General features: G+C 37.4%; 1 protein-coding gene across 1 annotated transcript in view; it reads right to left on the minus strand.

Annotated features, from left to right (window-relative positions):
• Window positions 1-14,501, minus strand: part of SPINK5 (serine peptidase inhibitor Kazal type 5) — a 74,990-nt gene that overhangs the window by 10,609 nt on the left and 49,880 nt on the right. Inside the window, exons 21-31 of the mRNA XM_087430292.1 lie at window positions 13,827-13,954; window positions 12,208-12,301; window positions 11,160-11,287; window positions 8,090-8,162; window positions 6,776-6,903; window positions 6,534-6,612; window positions 4,014-4,141; window positions 2,665-2,737; window positions 1,881-1,970; window positions 1,644-1,771; window positions 260-359 (exon numbers count right to left, since the gene is read on the minus strand). Coding sequence (XP_087286418.1) covers window positions 260-359; window positions 1,644-1,771; window positions 1,881-1,970; window positions 2,665-2,737; window positions 4,014-4,141; window positions 6,534-6,612; window positions 6,776-6,903; window positions 8,090-8,162; window positions 11,160-11,287; window positions 12,208-12,301; window positions 13,827-13,954 — 1,149 coding nt within the window. The remainder of the gene's footprint in view (window positions 1-259; window positions 360-1,643; window positions 1,772-1,880; window positions 1,971-2,664; window positions 2,738-4,013; window positions 4,142-6,533; window positions 6,613-6,775; window positions 6,904-8,089; window positions 8,163-11,159; window positions 11,288-12,207; window positions 12,302-13,826; window positions 13,955-14,501) is intronic.

Here is a 14,501-nt window from a genome sequence, read left to right on the forward strand (position 1 = left end):
AAAATTTCAAAAATGTACTAAATTGGCTTGGAGCAGAGCTAAGAATCTCCAAGAGCACAGAATAATGCACTGGTGAGTAATCCCAGACTCTTACCAAGCGTGAACTACAACTAATCTTCAAAGGACTTGAGGCTGTACTGACTCAGGCTTTTCCAGACCTTTCTATGAAAATGAGGTTTATGGAGGGCAAGTGGCAACAGGCTCCCCAAAATAAGAGAATTAAGTTAATTGGTAGCTTTTCAGAAATAGTCATTCTTACCAGAGAGGAATGGAGGGAATCTGGGCTGTGTTCCTCTTTAGAAGATCTAACATGGGATGGCTTTTCTCGAATTCTTGCCCTTTCTAAAGCTTCTTTTTGACTAGAGAAAAAAACGAAAAGGAATTTAAAGTTATGTCCACAAAGACCAGCTCCTATAACTTCCACTGGGAAGTTAAGAAATTCTAATAAAATATGATAGAGCCATAAAAAATTCAACCAGAGTGACCAGGATGATATGTTAAGAAAAGTAAACAACTGGGAACTGATTTAGAGCTCTCATCACTTAATAGATGTTCAACCTTAGACAAGTTGCTTAAATTCCTCAAGCTTAGATTTAGTGGAAGATAAAAAGAGGGTAGTATTGGTAATTCTTACCTCAAGAAACATACAACTGTCCCCCCATATCCACAAGTGATATGTTCCAAGACCCCCAGTGGATGCCTGACACCGCGGATAGTACTGAACCCTATATATACTGTTTTTCCCTATACATGCATACCTGGGATAAAGTTTAATATATAAATTAGCCACAGTAAGAGATTGACAACAATAACAATTAATAAAATAAAACAATTATAACAATATACTATAATAAAAGTTATGTGACTGTGGTGTCTCTCTCTCTGAAAATATCTTATTGTACTGTACTGATCCTTCTTCTTCTTATGATGATGTGAGATGATGAAATGCCTACATGATGAGATGAAGAGTGAATGACATAGGCCTTGTGATGTAGCATTAGGCTACCATTGACCTTCTGACCATATGTCAGAAGGAAGATCATCTGCTTCTGGACCGAGTTTGACGGCGGGTAACTGAAACCGTGGAAAGTGAAACCACAGATAACGGAGGACTACGGTACTAGAAGAGCTAAAATAATTCTGATTATTATTATTGTGTTCACAGTGTTTTTCACAAGCATCATCATTATCATTATCTATCCTGGCCATTAGTCCCCAAATATGGTTGTTCATCAGAATAACCAAGAAATCTTTTCTACAAAAAATTCTCTAGCCTGAAGATTCTGGCTTAATATATTTTTGGGGTGTAAAATCTGTATTTTTTTTTAATTTCTCTGTTGAGTCTGATCTAGTCGTGGAACAAAGATCTGGAACAATTTCTTGTAACCATGACCCCGAAAGTTGGAAAAACTTTTTTTCAAGTGACACAGCTAGTAAATATCATGGTTAGAACTTATATCTGGATTTCCTGTCTCCAAGTCCAGTCTTTCTCCTATATCAAGTGTTCTCAGTTTAAGGGCCTTGAATCTAAAGACTTATTTTAAGGACCCCATGGATTCATGAACACGTGTTTATGTAATAAGCGCTTTCTAAAAACACAGTTGCCCCACTAGCTGAAGGCGTAACAGGATCCTCTTACTCACAAGACAGTTCTGCACATGTAGCACTTGTTTTTATATAACTTTCCATCAACGCCATGCACGGGGTCATTCTCTCGAGTGCACAAGAGCTCGTCATTCCTCGAGTAGTCCCGAAACTGACTACATTCGTCCTAGAAAATGAGAAAGCGGAAGTGAACATGGCTTTTTCCCTTCTTGGCTTGGTGGTTTTCTCAACCTTGGTTTTAGGAAGTCCTTTCTTGGCTCTGGGCTCAGACTCACTGCACTTATCTTGACAATGGAGGCCAAAGGAGGCTCAGACTGTCTAAATTTTCCATCCTCCGCTTCACTCCGAGCCTCTCTGCACTGGTCCTGGAGACGTAGGGAAACATAAAACAACACTTGATAGACCTCCTTGTCTCCCTCGCCCTTTCCTTCCATCTTTCCTTTCCCCACTTTTCCACATGAGGTGTACTCTTGACCAAAGAACAATCTCAGAAGAGTCTAGCTCTACAAATGTGACAATCACTGTTAAGGACTGAGGGAAGATGTCTTCTTTGCAGTCTTAAAAAGCAAATAGAAAAGATAGTATCATGCACGCACACTATTGATTTGTTGATGCTGAAAAAACCATCTGGAGAAAACAGAAAAAACACATCAAGGACAGAAGCTAAAGAGAAGACTTCAAGACTAGTTTATATGACCTGAATTGTTAAAATCAATGTCACAAGCTACCTAAAGCCCCATTTCACATTTAAAGTCAGAGATAAGCATGCAGTTGAGGTGGTAAAGAATTTTACCCTCTATTTTTTAATTCACATTTCTCCCAAAGAGGAGAGACTAAAGCCGTAATTAACACACACTGTAGGAAAATTCTCTACAAAATTGAGAAGAACATTAAACTTCAAAGCCAGAAAAAAAATCTTATTATAACCCAAAGTGACGACATTGACAAAATCAATTTTCTTTGACGCAAAGGATTAGCATCTTTATTGTTATGGAAGAGAATACAAGATTCTGAGGATGAAAAGTAAAATAGTTATCTTGATATCTTTTAAGAAATAACCTTTGCATCTTTTGAGGGCTTGGCATTTGATTTTTCTTCATCATTCTTTTTTCTTTCATTAGCTTCTCGCTCACTGCAGAATAAAAAAGAATAGAGTCATTTTTCCAGGGTTATTATTGAATTTTTTTTAACCAAGTATTTCTCTAAACATCAGCAAATCTAACACTATTTTCTCATATCTAAAAAAAATTTAAATTTCTTTTTTTACTAATGAGTTCTGATTGTCAGAATTTGCATAATATATCTGTGACGATAACTTTCATAAATTCAGTTACTATATTCTCATCCAGAATGATATGATCCTAAAAGGCAATTTCTTTTACTCCTTAATTGAACATATTTATGGCTCTCATATAAAGAGTTGTTTCATTTCTCCTTTTTTTTTTTTTGAGGAAGATTGGCCCTGAGCTAACATCTGTTACCAATCTTCCTCCTTTTTTCCTTTTTTCTCCCCAAAGCCCCAGTAGATAGGTGTATGCCATAGTTGTACATCCTTCTAGTTGCTCTATGTGGGACACCACCTCAGCATGGTTTGATGAGCGGTAAGTAGGTCTGCTCCCAGGATCTGAACCAGCAAACCCCGGGCCAGCGAAGCAGAGCGTGTGAACTTAACCGCTACACCACCAGGCCGGCCTGTCACATCTCCTTTTTATTTTTCTTATTACATTACAACTACACTCTCCAGTACTGATTGTTCTTTCCATAGTTAGAGTGCTTTAAAGTTTATAAACATTTTTTAAAGTATTATCTCCTTGAATCCCTACCCAAACTATATTATATTGTTATCTTTCCCTTTACATATAGGAGAAATTGAAGCTCTGCAAAGTGAACTGGCCTGCCCTATGTTAGTTAGCTGATAAGCTTCCTCTTTAAAAGTCCATGATTTGGGCCCTGTACGATCGCTATCTTCCCGTCTCAGATGCTCCAGGTATGATTATGTTTCTCATCATCAAAATAAAAATTTCTTGGGGCTGGCCTGGTAGCGTAGTGGTTGAGTTCACGTGCTCCACTGTGGCAGCCTGGGGTTCGCGGATTCGGATCCCAGGCGCAGACCTACACCACTCATCAAGCCCTGCTGTGGCAGCATCCCACATACAAAAAAATAGAGGCGGATTGGCATGGATGTTAGCTCAGGGCCAATTTTCCTTACCAAAAAAAAATAATAATAATAAAAGAAATAAAAATTTCTTGTGAAAGTGCTTTGGAAACTTACTATCTTCTTATAAAGTGAGGTGCTATTATTATATTTTTAATGTGTGATCCAATGCCTTAAGTTGTAAATTAAGAGGAACTATTTTCAGGCAAACACTCACAACATATCAAACTGATCAATAAACCTCTTCACGTACAAGATGCTCTCACACATGGCACACTTGTTGGGATGCATCTTGCCATCCGGACCTCGAACAGGGTTATTTTCTCTGGTGCAGATAAGCTTTCCGTCTCTCACCATGTTCCGGAATTCATAACACTGATCCTGCCAATAGGAGCAAAAAAAGATGTTACTATGATAGTCTGATCTATAAAACTGAAAACATGGTTGGTTGGTTAGACATAAACTCCTAACACTTGAGGGGGAAAATGAACACCTCGAGAAAAGGAAATTTTAGAGATGGAATGTGTTTTAAAGGCACTTTCTTCAATATCTGCTTAAGTAGTTTGAATCTTCTCCATAGCATCCTCTCAAATAATTGCCTTGCCCCAGTGGGATTTTACTACTACCTAAGGCAGGCTGCACCATTTTTATACAATTTTCACTAGGCTCAGCCCCAAATCTGTCTCCTTGTAACTCCACTCATTACTCCATATATAAAAAGCCCTGGAATGAACTGAAAGATGCTCTTTTGGCACAGACATATAAACATGTAAACTTTTAGTTTTGGCCCTCAAGAACAAAATTTAAAAAAAAAATTTTTATCAAATCAGTATTATAGACCAGGCATTCTGTTGTGTGCTCTAATCGATTTCCTTTGGTTGTCCTAAAAAAGCTGTAAGATAAACACCCATTATCCCCATTTACAGGTGAGAAAATTAAGGCCCAGAGAGATTAAATCATTAAAATCAATGTTGGAATTGTGATCAGAAACCTGCTAACAAGCAGACTATACTCCTTGCCTTCTTTGCTTTTACCTGGCAGAGAATAAAGCTCCCATACATTTGCAAGAAGATGGAGCTGCCTTTTTTGTTCATTGAAAAATAAGAACCTTAAAAAGAAGCCAATGAAACTGAGTCCACAGGATCTGGCCTCTATTAAAATTTTCGGACATCTACAGAAGTTTGTCTTAAACTTCCTTTAAGCCAAAAGAGCCAAAGTAGAGATATGGGAAGATTACCTTAAAAAATACCTGGTCACCTAGATTGTAGTTATCCTTCTTTATTTAAACTGTGATACCCATGAACAACTCAAGATCTACTTTTTCTTTTTTTTTTGTGGTAAGGAAGATCAGCCCTGAGCTAACATCCATTGCCAGTCTTCCTCTTTTTGCTGAGGAAGATTAGCCCTGAGCTAACATCTGTGCCCATCCCCCTTTATTTTATATATGGGAAGCCACCACAGCATGGCTTGATGAGCAGTGCAGAGGTCTGTGCCTGGGATCCAAACCTGCAAACCCCAGGCCACCAAAGCAGAGCCTGTGAACTTAATCACTATGCCAGCAGGTCGGGCCCCTCAAGAGCTATGTTTATCTGCAGCATTTAAAAAAGTCTCTGGAATTGAACACATGATCAATATATTAAATGTCTCACAGCCACCATTTTTAGAAGTTACTAGAATTATTTTTTTATCCAGGTGCCCCAAATACCACACACACATATGTGTATGATTGTAGCCATCTGCCTGTATTGCAACTTTTGATTTATGGATGCAACCCCTGGCCCTTCTATTTATTTGGTGTGTAGTTAACGTCTCTGAGTTTTTCTCAACTGTAAAATTGGAACAAAAATACCATCTTCTGCATAGATTTTGGGGAGGTTTAAATACGATGATGCATGTGCTTTGTAAAGCTTGTTTTACTGTGCATATGTAGATAAGATTGCAGCTCTCTTTTGCCACACATACACAAAATATCTGGATTTCTATAAATACATATAGAGAGAGTATTTTTTTGTTTGAAATTCCTAAAATAGATATTTAAAAAATGAAAAGAAATTGACCAAGACTATAAACAGAATAGACGGCCAATAGAGATCATTTGAAGTTGTGCAATACAGTCTTTTCTCAAAGCCATTCATCTACCAAAATGCATAACAGAGATTCCCAAAATATTTTTAAAACATGATAATTACTATTAATGTTTCATTTTATTTAGTCAGTATAGATCTAATGAAAAATTGCCTCATTAATGGGAAAATCTTCCTGGGGAAATGTCACTGTTGCACTTTTCTAATTAGAGTCTATAGACGTATTAGAAGACATTGTGCTGTGTCATATTCTAAGTGTTGGTGTCGTAAAGCATTGAACATTATTCTTAAAAGCCCAAAATTGAACACAAGATGGCACTGGAATGCCAACTCAAGAATCTGTCTTCTGGAGAGCTCCAAGTTTTTGATACTTGCTTTCTTGTTTGTAATTTTAGTAACTCTTTGCTTGTTTATTTTTTGTTTTAAAACTTCAGAAAAGAAATTCAACTGATAACAAGAATAATTTGACAACTGTCACTGGTCCTACAAATGTGAAGTAATTGCTTCAGAGTTGTTCTCAGGGCATTGAATAGCATGCTATTTCTTTGCAAGATCTGGCCATGTCTTGCTTGTTTACCGTTATATCCACAGATTGGGACAGAGTAGACATTCCATAAATACTTGTCAAATTAATTAGCCATACAACCAACCATCCAAATTTTAGCATCAGCGTGTCTAGCACATATTACCTGTTTTTCATTGCTCCTTTCTCCTGTATTTCTGCTGTTGTCCTTCTCTTTCTTTTTTCTCTCACTTGCTTCTCTTTCCCTGGAAGAAAAAATGGAAAGAAACATTTCAACCAAACTAAACAAACACCTCATTAATTACTAGATCTGCTTTTAAAAAAATCATCATTTTTCTCAAACTGTTGAGAAATGATTATTCCACTTTAAGACTCACAATTAAAAGCCCATTTTTGAAAAATACTCACAGTTTTTCCTTACACATAGTACACTTATTGCCATGTGTCTTGCCATGTGGACCCCGGACAGGATCACTCTCTCGGGTGCAGATAAGTTGTCCATTTTTCATTTGGCCTCTAAACTCATCACATTCATCCTGAAAAGAAAGGAAAGATTATATTGGGAATGCTGTTTTCACATAATATTTAATTGGGCTTGAAAATCTGAAGCTTTCAACTTAAGAATCAGGCAGCCACTTAACCTTGCTGTGGGAGGCAGTACAATGTTCCACGAAGAGGTCTACATCCTAATTCCTGGAACCTGTAAATATGTTGCCTTACATGGTGAGGAGGAATGAAGTTGAAGATGGATTAAAACTTTGAAATGGAGAGATTACCCTGGATTGTCTAGGTGGGCCCGACGTAATCACAGAGGTTCTTGTGAGTGAAAGAGAGAGGCTAGAGGGTCAGAATCAGTGTCAGAATGACACAGCATGAAAAAGATTCAAATGGCCATTTGGCCATTGATTATTTTAAAGATGGCCACAAGCCCAGGAATGCAGGCAGCCTCTAGAAGTTAGAAAAGGCGAAGAACCAGATCCTCCCCTGGAGGGAGGGAGATCACAAAGGAATGCATCGACATCTTGGTTTTAACACGGTGAGACCTTACCGACATCTTGGTTTTAACACAGTGAGACCCATTTAGGACTTCCAAACTCCAGAAATGTATGATAATAATTTGCTTTGTTTTAAGCCACTGTTGGTAACAAGTTGTTATAGCAGCTGAGCCTCATTTTGCCCATCCATAAAATAAGTTTAAAAAAACCAGGCTGTTGAGCAAGTTAAATAAACTACTATTTGTAAAAGTGCTTTGTAAAGTGTTTGACTGAAAGATTTCCATTTGGCATTAAATTTCTACACTGAACAAGTTACCACTGATATTCACATTCATGATGTCTTCTGACTTTCTAACGGCAGGATCTTGGTTGGCAACATTGATATCCTCTTTCCACTTTTTTTTTTTTTTTTTTTGGTGAGGAAGATTGGCCCAGAGCTAACATCTGTGGCCAATCTCCTTCTTTTTGCTTCAGGAAAATTGACCCTGAGCTAACAACTGTGCCACTCTTCCTCTATTTTGTATGTGGGATGCCTCCACAGCATGGCTTGATAACCAGTGTGTAGGTCTGCGCCTGGGACCCAAACCCATGAACCCTGGGCCACTGAAGCAGAGCACTCGAGCTCAACCACTATGGCAGTGGGCCAACCCCTTCTTTCCATATTTTTGATAGACATGTGTTGACTTACAGAAAGCCCATTCTTGCCAAAAACTGGTTAATGACTCACCTTTTGTGATGCTGAGTCAGTCTCATCTGATCTGTTACCAGAATCCTTATTTTTTTCATCTGTTTCTCTTTGCCTAGGAGAGAAAAGAGTCAATAGCCATCTTGTTAACACATACTCAGGTCTGGAAGAAGGCTTAGAGCTTATGTATCCTAAACAATTTCCTTCATAGAGAATCTCTCTGTATATCCCCAAAATGGACAGTCAGCTTGGTTATTAAGAAACTCCTTCCCCACAAGGTGGATATTCTAGGTAGATCAACTCAAGTAATTTCAGAGTCTCCTTTGTTTGAGTCCAAATTTATCTCCTTATAACTTCCATCCTTTAGGTTTATTTCACATTCTCAGGACAACACAGAACAAGCCTGCTGGATCCATACCTCCTCCCGATATTAATCCTTCAGATATTTAAAGGCAAGTTTCAGGTCTCCAAATCCAGCTTCCCCAGCTCTTTCACCTTTTCTTCATACGCTGTGGTTTTTAATTCCCCATCAACTCACTATTTTAGTTCTTTGATTTGTAGGTCAACCCATTATAATATTATTTCTTAAAGTATGGAGGTCAAGATAGAAAGAAGACAAGTAATCTAGAAAGTACCTTAAGATCATGTTATTTTTTTTTAATCTCCTACCTTTCTGATAAAATATTTATGCCAGAGGTCCCTAAGTTTTCATATGCCTTAAGAATCACCTGTGAAATTTTTAAAAATTCAGATTCACTAACCATCCCAACATTCTTATTGACAAGATCTGGATTGGGACTCAGTAACCTGATTTTTAACAAGCAAGCCAGGTTGGCCCAAGATCCAAAGACTGTAAAACTCTAATACATGTATTTCTCTTTCAAATTTTCACTTGGTTTTGCACACAAAACAAATGTGTATGTAGGTATGTAACACGACATATATATATATGTGTATGTGTGTGTATATACATGTATATATATTCTATTTAGGGAGCTCCCTTTGTGTATGTAAGAAATAGGGAAATGGTAATAAAATATATCCTAAAGATTCAAACAAATATAAAGTCATGAAATTTTAATCAAGTAGACTCTTGGAAAAAGACAGTACCTATAACGATTCACTTTGGTGGAATTCAAGTTATAGTCATGGCTCTGCTCAAAAACTTCCAGTGGCCTCTGATTACATATAGAATAAAATCCACTGTCCTTTTCTTGGCCTAAAAAGCCTTATATGATCTTTCCAAACTCATTTCCTGCAGTTTTCCATGCAATAATCCTGAGACATAGTGACCTCCTTTCGGTTTCTTGAGCTTGCTAATTTCACACATATCTTCAGACTTTTGCATTGGCTCTTGCTCTGCCTGAAACTTTCTTCCTCCAGACAGCCAAATGATTCACTTCACTCACGTTTTACAGGTCTTCCTCACACATCAGGCTTTCCCTGAACACCACAAATAAAGTAGTAACTCCAATCCCTTTCTGTTGCCTTACTCTGCTTTATTTTTCTTTTTACCGCCTGGCCTTGTGTTATGTAGTTCTTTGCTTATTTGTTAATGATCTATCTTCCCTATGTTACATTATAGTTCCATAAAGGCAGGAACTTTGTCTTGTTCACTTGAAGAGTACTTGTCCGTGAAGAGTGTGCATTACATAGTAGGTAGTCAAGTCAAAAACCATTTATTGTCAGATGAAGGGTTTCCAAAGACTATAAAAAATATTCCATTTATATGTGTTTTGTTAAATACTCCATGTGAATATCTTATAACGTGGATGACACTGATTATGACAGCAGAGTTTTATCTTAATAATTTTCTGCATCTGAGAATCATCATTTGTTCTTTCACAAAATTATCCACTATTAATATGTGATGCAGAAAAAAACAGAGTCATAAGTGAAGAGCTATCTCAATTATGTTTGTTGTATCTGTGAAGTATGTGTTGTGCAAAGGGGCACCCTGGTACAGTGTAAGAGATCGTAACATTAGTCACTATTTATCACCATTAATGACCATACCCATATATTTACTAAACACTAATAACGGTGCTGACCGTGACGATTCACATTTATTGTGTGCCTACTTTGTGCTAGGCGCTGTGCTAAGAGTTTTACATGGTTCCTTTCATTTAATTTTCAAAAGAAACACTACATAGCTACTGTGATTTTTGTTGCCATCACCCCCATTATAAATATGAGCAGACTGAAGCCTAGGGAAGGGAAATAACCTGTCCAAGAACATGGAGCTGTAATAGCATCTGATGCTGAAGCCCTAGCACTGCCACACTCTGCCACCCTACTTCTACCAAAGAATTTTAATAATGTGGAATAAATACTAGTCTGGTATTCAAAAGAACTGGATTCTCGTTTCAGCTCTGAAGCTCCCTCCCCCATAAGACCGTGAATAAACTAATTTCAGTTTTTGTAAATGCAGCATTTGGATTAGTAAGATTTTCTCACGTGGCCTGTATTACTACAAGATTGTAATTTTTTCCAAGAAGAAAAGTGAAGAAGCATTAAATACTTATTAAATACATATCAATTAAATGCCATAATTAAGAGCGTTGTGATATAGGCATCAAGTTTTAAAACTACGAGTAGCCATCAAGGTCACCTAGAAAACTACCTCAATATACAGAGGGACTGATGGTGGTTATGTTACTTTCCCCAATAACACAAATCAAGAGTGGCTGATCTAAATCACAAAACACTCCAACTCAGAACCATCCTTCAAGAAAAAATAGACAAAAGGAACACACTCTGGATTATGCGATGTGTGCTCCATATATATGATAAGAAATAGCCCTCTTAAGCTATATGCTTGGTCAACTATTCCAAATGACTATTGCGAAGTCTCCCTAGGATTAGGCATGATGTGTTCTAAAAAGCAAGTATCTACTATGATGGCATTTACAGGTCACAGAATTCTGACAGAAAATAGAGTAGAAATAAGCCACTTGCTGGGGTTCATTGTTCCTTAGGGAAGGCAAAGAGATAATATTTGGGAATTAACAAAAAGAATAATTTTTATGGAGGGAACAATTGAGCAATAGCCATTAATTCAGGAGGACTATGCAGGCATCTTTTAGATATGCCTGTTGAGAGAAGTACTTACAGTATCTCTTTACACATGGTACACTTATTGTTGTAAGATTTGCCATTAGCATCACGTACAGGATCGCTCTCCCGAGTACAGCTGAGTTTTCCATCTTTCATTATTTGCCGAAACTCAGCACACTGGTCCTGAAAAAAGAGAAGACAGCAGGCCTCTCAGATTACTTGGTCTGTTGTATTGTTATCAAGTTTGTTAAACAATTTGAGTAAGAAAATTGTTTAACAAATTGTTCTTGCCTGCCTCCTCTTATAAGGAATATAACATCTAGGATTGCTAACCACAGACAAAGGAGGGGCTAGAATCATCCATATTCTAAGACATCAGTTGTCACAGCTAATAATGTTCCTTTTAATGTTCCACACAGGAAATTATATAGCTGGTTCGGACTTAGTAGCATAGATGAAAGGTCAGCAAACTATAGCCTACAGGACTAATCTGTCCTGCTGTCTGTTCTTATATATAAAGTTTTCTATATAAACTTGAAAACTAGTGTCCTAGTATTGCTAAGTAAGGGAAATAGAGTTCAGTGAGGTGAAGTAACTTATTCAGTGCTTCACAAGTCCTGTATGTCAGGGGCAAGATCATACCCCAAACTATCTCACTCCAAAACCCATGCTCTTTCGCCATCTTATGCTGCCTTGGATCAACAGAAAATATAGCTCAAAAAAGTGGCTCCATTCAGGGAAAGAGAGAACAATAAAAGAAAATGAGAAGCCTGTGATGCTCAGCGGAAACATCCCCAAATTTGTACCACTTACTCTCCTGTGATCAATGATTGGCATGAGAGCTAGATTATATAAAGAGGAGGCAGGAGTCTAGAATAAGGTCATCAAGTTGACTATTTCCAGGTTTAAAAAAGTTAAAATGGGCCCTGGACAGACTAAAAATTGCTGAGATATTACCCTACAGTCTTAAGGGGAAAATCTGTCCTTCCAAAGAGGCTTTCACGCCCAGCACTACATACATTGCCTTTTCCCACAGGCTATGCTGTGGCCCCACTGTCAGAGTTGAGTCCACTCTGGTTACAGAAATTAGAGGTTGCTCTCACCCGAGATTTCCGTCCTCCACCACGGGAACCATTCCCTGCGGCATTTCTCTGATTTTCCTCTTCTTTTCTCTTTCTTTCTTCATCTTCTTTCTGGCTGGAAATTAGAAAGTGGGAGGTAGGGAATAATAGATTACAGAGAATGGAATGCATTTCTATAAGTTTCTCATCAAAAGACCAAATTCAATTTGTATAGAATTCACCAGCATTTATTGAACATCTACTATGTTGCAAGCCCTCTTCTCTGAAAATAAAAAGATGAATAAAAAGATAAATTTTGCCTGGCAGAGTTCTCATTGCACCAGAAGAAAATTAACATTTACATAAACACAAGCAAGTCTAGGTGAGCAATTAATTAGCATTTCATAAATGCTCACTGTGAATCTCCAACTGGATTTCTCTCAAATACTTCATATTCAAGAGGTCCAAAAATAATGATCTTCTCTACCAAAAATATTCTTCCTCCGAGATTCTCTTTCTCACCAAAAACAAAACATCAGAGCCATCTGTAACTGCTCCCTCTCCTTCAGCTCACATAGCTGTTGCCACACATCGATTTCACCTTCACGTCTCCCGTGTTGATCCACTCACCTTTTATCCTATTTCCCTTGCTCTGGTTACTCCCTGGGTTACTGCAATCCCCTACCACCACAAGCAGCATTCTGAATTTTAGTCTTTTCCTTCCTACGAATCTTCCTAAAGGAACTCTATTTATGCCACTTTCTCTCCTACTTGAAACATTTCAGCAGCTTCCAACTATACATAGAATTGACTTCAAAATCCTTGATCTGGCGTACAAAGATGGTAAAGTTAAGTTCTAACTAAATAAAATGACTTGCTCTTTAATGTACATACTACTGTTTTCTTAATTTTAGATCTTTACTCATGCTGTTCCTCTCTTTTCCTCTCATTTCTTCCTGTACTGTCCACATCGTATCCAAATTATAAGGTCCAGTTCTATCACCCTATAAAACTTTTTATTAACTCTTCCTTCACTGAAGTACCACAACACATTGTATACATCATTTTTCATTCAGCAATTCCTCCTTTGTATTATATTAACTTATGCCCATGTCTAATCCCTAGTAAACTATGTGATTTCTAGAAAGACTGCTTCATCTATGTATAATCATTATACATGTTATACATTGTAGATGTTCAGTAAATGGCTGTTAAATGACTTAAATATTTTAAGTGTACTTCCAAACTTTGTGTAAAGAGCTATTTTACATTTCCTGAAAATGTGATATTTTCAAAAATGTAGGTAGAGGAGTTAGATTGATAGTAAAATCTGTGTGTTTTTTCCCCAATGGGAATTACAAGATAATCCAGAGAAGGGATCCACCTGACAGCAAAGGACTTGGAATTTTATCAAGAAAGATGTTGTGATGTATTGGTAGGCTTTACCTGAGAACTAAAGGAGAATGTAATAACTTAGTCATATATTGTCGATTTCTAGAATTGTGAGTCAGCCTTTATAAAGGAAGATTCACTTAAAATGCTTTACAGATAATCATTTGTTGCTTTTACATGTAAGGAAAGGATAAACACAGTATATATTATCTTCCCAGCTCTTTGCCTCTCCAACTCTGCCAACCCACAACCTTCATTTGTGCACTCACAAGACTGCTTTACACATGGCACACTTGTTGCTATGGGTCTTGCCATCTGGGCCACGCACGGGATCATTTTCTCGTGTGCAGAAAAGACTTCCATTTTGAAAAAGGCTTCGAAATTCACTGCATGCATCCTAAAAGGAGGAGAAAAGTCAAGAGCTTGAGTATTTTTTTGGAAATTATCTTTGTTGGGTCCCTACTAAGTGCTTTCTGGACAAAAGAGAAAATGACCTAAGCATTTTTTTCCGGCAATTGTTTCATTCAATTACTACTAAGCACACAGGACTTAAAAAGACATTTCTGTTTCTTTTTGCTTGAGAGTTAGCCTCAAAATCCAGACTGAACCTGCAATCACATGCAAGAAAGAATCTCTTAACAAACTGGGTTCTCTGAGGACTGGTCACAGTCCTTACTCAGAGTTTTATTCTCCATCTCATATTATAATGAAATAAAAATACTGTACACGTCATAGAATAAAAAAATTTCAAGTTTGTATAGAATTTCAAAGTTTATCTGGTCCAACTATCCCTACTATATCTCAGTCCCCTTTATGTCATGCCTGTCAAGAAGTTGTCTAATTTGCATGGGAACACCTGCAGTGATAAGGAGTCCATTACCCTCCAGATAGTTCATTCTAAAGTTTCTATTAGATAGTTCCCACAAATTAGCCACAGTGCTACT

The sequence above is a fragment of the Ceratotherium simum genome, chromosome 4 (assembly GCF_057802395.1).
Source record: "Ceratotherium simum simum isolate JZ-2026a chromosome 4, ASM5780239v1, whole genome shotgun sequence".
Taxonomy (NCBI): Eukaryota; Metazoa; Chordata; class Mammalia; order Perissodactyla; family Rhinocerotidae; genus Ceratotherium; species Ceratotherium simum.